The sequence below is a fragment of the Zingiber officinale genome, chromosome 4B (assembly GCF_018446385.1).
Source record: "Zingiber officinale cultivar Zhangliang chromosome 4B, Zo_v1.1, whole genome shotgun sequence".
Taxonomy (NCBI): Eukaryota; Viridiplantae; Streptophyta; class Magnoliopsida; order Zingiberales; family Zingiberaceae; genus Zingiber; species Zingiber officinale.
Genome location: NC_055993.1, coordinates 21,983,978 through 21,990,732, shown reverse-complemented (window position 1 = coordinate 21,990,732; position 6,755 = coordinate 21,983,978). Strand labels below are relative to the sequence as shown.

Sequence of the window (6,755 nt, the reverse complement as noted above, 5' to 3'; positions counted from 1 at the left end):
GGTGAGTCAGCTGGGAGCTAAACACTTGACAAAAAGAGAAGTCTTAGAAAAGTGAACTCCAAGCAAGTGAACTTAGTAGGTTAGGTAAACCAAGAACTAGGTTTTGTATGTTTTGGATATTGTTTTCTTTTTTATTTTGTAAGAAATTGTTGGAACCCCAAGGTTATTTTAGTGTGATCAACAAGTTAAGTTATGTCCTGTGTGTTTCTAACCTTGTGTCTAAGTGTGCAGGAGCTTAGGAGCACAGGTAGTTGAGTGGAAGACGCAGCTAGCGAGAAGGACGACATGCGGTGCGTCTGAGGGACGAGGCGCTGTGGAAGAGTACACCGGCGGACGAGAAGGAAGCGTGTGGTGGTTCCGAGGGATGAAAGCCGGAGCGGAAGACTGCTCGAGGAGCAAGAGACGCAGCTAGCGAGAAGGATGACACGCGGTGCGTCCGAGGGACGAAGACTGCGGATGAATACGCCGGCGGATGAGAAGGAGACACATGACAATTCCGAGGGACGAGAAGGCGGAGCGGAAGGCCACCCGAGAAGACCGGAAGTTGGGTTCGGGTGAGTCCTTTTCCGGATGGCTGAGATCACCCAAGCAAGCGAATCCAGAGTTGAAGACCCGGACCGAGGCGACCAGAGCCGGAGTAGAGGACCCGGACCGAGAAAGTCAACCAGAGTTGACTTTTGGGTATGGGGCGCCCGGAACGTACTGGGGCGGCCGGAAGTCCATCTTTGACCAGATCGAGTCTTTCGCGATTTGAATGTTGGGGGATAAAGTTGTATCCCTCTAGGGCGCCCGGAACCCTTCCAGATGCCCTGATCAAGGCTATAAATATAGCCTTGGTCCAGAAGCTTTTCAACAACTCAGTGCAATTCATTTCCAACGCTTGTACGCTTCAGTTTTAGTTTAGATTCTTTGTTTTGCGCTTTCACTGCTATAAGAGGCTTCTCCGCCCGAAGGAGATACTAGTGCGGCATTCCTTAGATTAACAACCTTTTTTGTTGTAACCAAGTAAATCTTTTTGCCTCTTCCTTTCTTTAGTTTCTGTTCAATTTATTTTATGCAAGTGTTTTGTTGAAAGTTCGAGAAGGGTGTTTTTGTTTTTGTTTACAGGGTTATTCAACCCCCCTTCTAGCCGGCCGTAACGATCCTATAAGTGGTATCAGAGTCAAGGCGCTTCAGGAGAACTAACCGCCAATCGAAGCAAACATAATGGTCGGACCAAGCATCCACCCGCCGAAATACAAAGGAGATTTCGCAACTTGGAAAAAACTGATGCAGGTATTTTTCACAACAGATTTTGAATTAATTTTAACAATGGAACTTGGCTTTGTAGCTCCAGAGGGCAAGGAGAAATGTCAATGGACAAAAAAAGAGCAGGCTGAATACGTGGCGAACGACAAAGCAGAATACCATCTGTTAAGCATTCTTCCACTACAAGAAGTTAATCGAATCGGCAACTACACCTCCGCAAAGGAACTTTGGGAGAAGTTCCTTGAGCTGCACGAAGGAACTTCCAAAGCCAAGCTCGCCAGAAGAGATCTACTTCGCAATCAGCTCACCAGCCTGCGACTTGGGGAAGACGAGACAGTTGCCCACCTGCACTCGAGAATCAAGGAGATCATCACCGAACTCTCGAATCTCGGAGAAAAGATAAGTAACCGAGATTCACTAAGGTACGCTTTAAATTCCTTTCCGAGAAATTCAAAATGGGCATCACTAGTAGATGCCTTTTACATTTCAAAAGATTTAGAAAAAATTTCATTAGAAGAATTTTTCTCGACTTTTGAAGTGCACGAATCAAGATGTGCAGGTTCGAAGGAGCCCAAGAACAACGTCACCCTCAAAGCTTCGAGAGACGAACCTGAGTCGGAATCTTCTCTCGATGACGAGGAAATGGTAATGATGGTAAGAAGATTCAAGAAACTTTGTAAATCTAGATCTACTAACCATCTGTAGGGGAAAAAGAAAAGGATGATCCGCTGCTACCACTGCGACGAAGAAGGGCACATCAAGGATAACTGCCCCAAGCTGAAGAACAAGCACAAGGAGAAGGGTAAGAAGCCTATCCAAAAGCGAAAAGCCCTAAAGGCGACGTGGGACGATACGTCGTCAAAGTCGGAAGTCGAGGCATTCTCCGGACTTGCTCTAATGGCAAGTCATCAAGACGACGACTACAAGTCAAGCTCTTCCAAAATGAGCATCGAGAGCATCGATGAAGGGGGAGCCACGTCGAAAGAAAGCAACAGTTTGGGGGGAGAAACGGACAACGAGATTGACAAGGTAAGTGAGGTACAATCACTTCCTCCCGATAAACTCTTTAAGTTTGTTAAACTATTAACAAAAGACTATTGCAAATTAGAAAAGGAGATTAAAAACTTAAAAATAATTTTAGCTAAATCTTGTAGCCTTTAGAACAATTAGACAAATCAAAATTAGAAAATGAGAAATTGAAATCAGAAAATAAAGATCTGAAAATTCAAGTAGATAATTTGAAAAACCATGCATGCTCATCTAATTTTAGAAAATTTAAAAATTTAAATTGGTATTATAGATATCACCAGGGACAAATTAGGAATATTTTAAGAAAATATGTACCTAAGAAATATTTAGTTAATCCAGTAGGCTGGAACCTATATTGGGTTCCTAAATCTTGCTTAGTCTAAATTTTAAACGAAATTAATGCTTTCAGCGAGAAAATTAAACAATGAATTTCTCTATGAGGTTTTGTCTAAGGAAGTGGTTGTTGCTCCAATAACCAAGAAGGTCTAGTGCTTCGTCACGACCTAGAAACCAAAATATTGAAATAAATGTTTAATTAACTTTCGGTCAAAGCATTAAAATTAGAATTAATTAATGTTTTTAAAGTTTTTCAAATATTTTTTTTCAAAATATTTTTCTACTTAGAAAAATACTTTTACGTGAAATTTTTTACTTAGAAAATTTTACTTAAAAAAATCTTAAGTTAGAATTTTTTTCTTTCAAAAATAATTTTTGCAAAGACTTAATGTTTTTTCAAAAAATTTTTTTATAAAGCTGTCTAAGTTAGAATTCTTTTTATAATTTCACTTAGAAAATTTTCTTAAAATTTTACTTAAAAATTTTTACAGAGACTGTTTATTTTTGCAAAATTTTTTAAGGATCTCAAAAATTTTTAAGTTCTTACCCTTAGATTTTTTTTTCAACCCCATTTTTTATGTGATCAAAGGGGAAGAAGGAAAGTATAAGTTTAGGGGGAGGTAGACCAAAATTTAACTTGTTTTATTTTTTCACTTAATTACAAATTTAGTTAAGTTTATTTTATGTCTATTTTTACCCTAGCTTAACTTGGGTTGCTCACACCAAAAAGGGGGAGATTGTTGGCACCCCAAGGTTGTTTTGGTACGATCAACAAGTTAAGTTAGGTCCTGTGTGTTTCTAACCTTGTGTCTAAGTGTGTAGGAGCTTAGGAGCACAGGTAGTCGAGTGGAAGACGCAGCTAGCGAGAAGGACGGCACGCGGTGCGTCCGAGGGACGAGGTGCTGTGAAAGAGTACACCGGCGGACGAGAAGGAAGCGTGCGATGGTTCCGAGGGACGAAAGCTGGAGCGGAAGACTGCTCGAGCACCAAGAGACGCAGCTAGCGAGAAGGACAGCACGCGGTGCGTCCGAGGGACGAAGACTGCGGATGAGTACGCCGACGGACGAGAAGGAGACACACGGCGATTCCAAGGGACGAGAAGCCGGAGCGGAAGCCCACTCGAGTAGACCGGAAGTTGGGTTCGGGTGAGCTCTTTTCCGGATAGCTGAGATCACCCAAGCAAGCATATTCGGAGTTGAAGACCCGGACCGAGGCGACCAGAGCCGGAGCAGAGGACCCGGACCGAGAAAATCAACCAGAGTTGACTTTTGGGTCCGGGGCGCCCGGAGCTGACCGGGGCGCCCGAACCGTACCGGAGTGCCCGGACCCCTCTGGGGCGCCCAGAACGTACTAGGGCGCCCGGAAGTCCATCTTTGACCAGATCGAATCTTTCACGATCTGAACGTTGGGGGATAAAGTTTTATCCCCCGCTGAGCGCCTGGAACCCTTCCTGGCGCCCCGATCAAGACTATAAATATAGCTTGGTCCAGAAGCTTTTCAACAACTTAGAGCAATTCATTTCCAACGCTTGTACGCTTTAGTTTTAGTTTAGCTTCTTTGTTTTGCGCTTTCACTACTGTAAGAGGCTTCTCCGCCTGAAGGAGATACTAGTGCGACATTCCTTGGATTAACAACCTTCTTGGTTGTAGCCAAGTAAATCCTTTTGCCTCTTCCTTTCTTTAGTTTCTATTTAATTTATTTTATGTAAGTGTTTTGTTGAAAGTTCGAGATGGGTGTTTTTATTTTCGTTCTACAGGGCTATTTAACCTCCCCTTCTAACTGGCCGCAACGATCCTACAGAAACAACATCTAGATGAAGGCTTGCGCGGGACTAATTGGGAACTAGTCTGGGTCACCAGACTCATGGTCCGAACAATCGAAAGTCAGGTCGACTGAAAGGGTCCGTTTGACTGAGAGTCGGCATGATCAAGTTTAACGAGTCAGGTCTTAGATAAGTTTTAGTTGAGCTCTAAGTAATCGGAGGGTGTCCAATTGATCGTGAGGTCAAAACTTATCTCGAAGAGAATCGAGTTTATAGCTAAGTCGATGGAGGTCTCGGCCACCAAAGGGTCTCCAATCAATTGCGGAAGTGCCAATCTAGTTGTATAAAAAGGGAGTCGAGGCGGTGTTTTCCAGCAACTCTTGCAACTATCTATCTTCATTTTCGTACTCAGAAAATGCTACAAACTCTACTTGTGTGGTTCAGGAAGCGCTAGGAGAAGTATTATGGCACTCAAGGCTTCAGATCCAATCCTATAGGTTTTTGTTTTACTTATTAGTTTGTTATTATATCACATATTCTTTTTTTCATATTTGTGATTGAGTTTCATAAATCTTTAAGAGATTTCTTCATTTTTGGAAAAGTTTCAGAAAGAAGATTTGTATGGTGCACTTATGCTAAGTTCGTAGACCATAGATATACTAATCCTGGGGAGTTAGTAACTAAGAAAAAAAATCTGATGCCTTATATTTTTCTATTATTTTTAAATTTATTTTATTCAGCTGCGCTAGCAAAAAGAAATGACGGAAAAATCAAAGGGCAATTACTCTGTTCACCGGCAGCGTCAAAGTATCCTACAACTTTCACCAATCGTTTTGATTAAGAATTCCTTAATAATTGAGTGGGGAGAACACAATGCTGTGTAGTATTCATTCCTTTCATTAATTACGTCCACAGATGAAATACACATGATCATGTTTTTACTCGAGAACTAATGGGAGCAAAGGAACGGGAGAGAGACAAGGCATGCAAAGGCCTAAGGGATTAATGGTAACTTAAGTGTTTATTAAAATTGCATAATTATTAATAAGTGACCCTCACGCCTTGGTATCTAAGGATCTCACCGACGAGCTCCCCTTTGCCGGAGCCGACGTACCTCCCGCGGATGTCGCCGTCCTTGATGAACAGGAAGGTGGGCACCTCGACGACGTCCATGTCCCTCAGAAACTCCATGCAGCTGTCGTTCTCGTCGCCGTTCATTCTTGCGAAGACGACGGTGCCGGCCATGGAGCGCGACAGCTTGAGCACTGTAGGGTACACCTTGACGCAGGGCCCGCAGTGCTTGAGCCCTACGTCGAGCACCACCAACCTGCCCTCCGCCCCGCGCTCCCGCTCGATCAGCGCCTCGACGTCCGCCCGCGAGTGCAGCTGCTCCACCGCCGAGTGGTTGTCGCCGTAGTACAGCACGTCGCCCACCAGCCGGTCCGGCCCGATGCCCTCCTCCTCGTGGATCTTCTCCATCGACTTGTAGAAGGAGAAGTGGGGGACGCGGTCGATGCCCTCGCGGCGGCACAGCGCGCGCATCTCCTCCGACTCGTCGCCCATCACTAGGAGGAACTCCACGTCACCGCACGCGCGGCTCAGCTCCACCATGCATGGGTAGATGCGCTGGCTGTTCTCGCTGTGGCTGGCCGCGTACTCCACCACCACCAGGCGGTTCTTGGCCGCCCGCAGCGCCGCGTCGAACTCCTCCACTGAGTGAACTTTCTGCACCCGCTCGTCCTTGCTTTTCTTGTCGTCCGCCGACTTCGAAGGGGTCTTCGTGGTTCCTTTTGTCGACGACGAGGCGCGCGCTGGTTTGATTTGGGATTTGTGTCGGTCTGATCTCAGTTTCCTCGCCGCGGAGAAGAGTGAGACAGAGGAATGATCTATCTTGGTCCGGAAGGAAGAATATGGAAGAGAAGGCTTGCAGGAGAGGAAGGTGAGGTTAATGGCCGCCATATCTTGGAGGAGAGTGAGGGGAAGAATCTAGAGAAAAAGGGAAGAGAAGCCAAGGGATCAAGAAGAAATGGTGGAGCTGCTGGAGTTATCAACAAATGCTGGCCACAGAGCAACTCTGTGGTGGGTGTTTTTCAGCTTGTGGTGAAAAAAAAAGAAAAGAAGATATTTTTGTACTATTTGGTCTCTTTATAAAATTTTGTTAGGCCCAACAGTTTGTTCCATAAGATTTTATTTTCTTTAAAAAAATATATAACAAAAGAAGAAAAAAATCTTATATTCCTTGAGGTGGGTTCTCTATAGATCAACATCCAAGTGTAACCCTTGAAAGCTTTAGTTTAGGGCAAAGTGAAGTTTTTGGATGGATGAGGTTAAGAAGAGAAAGATATTTTAATGCAATTGGAGGTCAAGGAAGAGTCCAACA

General features: G+C 44.3%; 1 protein-coding gene across 1 annotated transcript; it reads right to left on the bottom strand.

Annotated features, from left to right (window-relative positions):
• Positions 1-5,230: 5,230 nt before the first annotated feature.
• On the bottom strand, positions 5,231-6,390 carry LOC121974847 (thioredoxin-like protein CDSP32, chloroplastic). Its single transcript, XM_042526105.1, has one exon. The coding sequence runs from the start codon at positions 6,332-6,334 to the stop codon at positions 5,417-5,419; it is 918 nt and encodes a 305-aa protein (XP_042382039.1). The 5' UTR covers positions 6,335-6,390; the 3' UTR covers positions 5,231-5,416.
• Between the last annotated feature and the right edge of the window lie 365 nt (positions 6,391-6,755).

What these genes read in the sequence shown, in the direction of transcription:
- LOC121974847 (XM_042526105.1), bottom strand. Translation starts at nt 6,334, where the DNA reads ATGGCGGCCATTAACCTCACCTTCCTCTCCTGCAAGCCTTCTCTTCCA.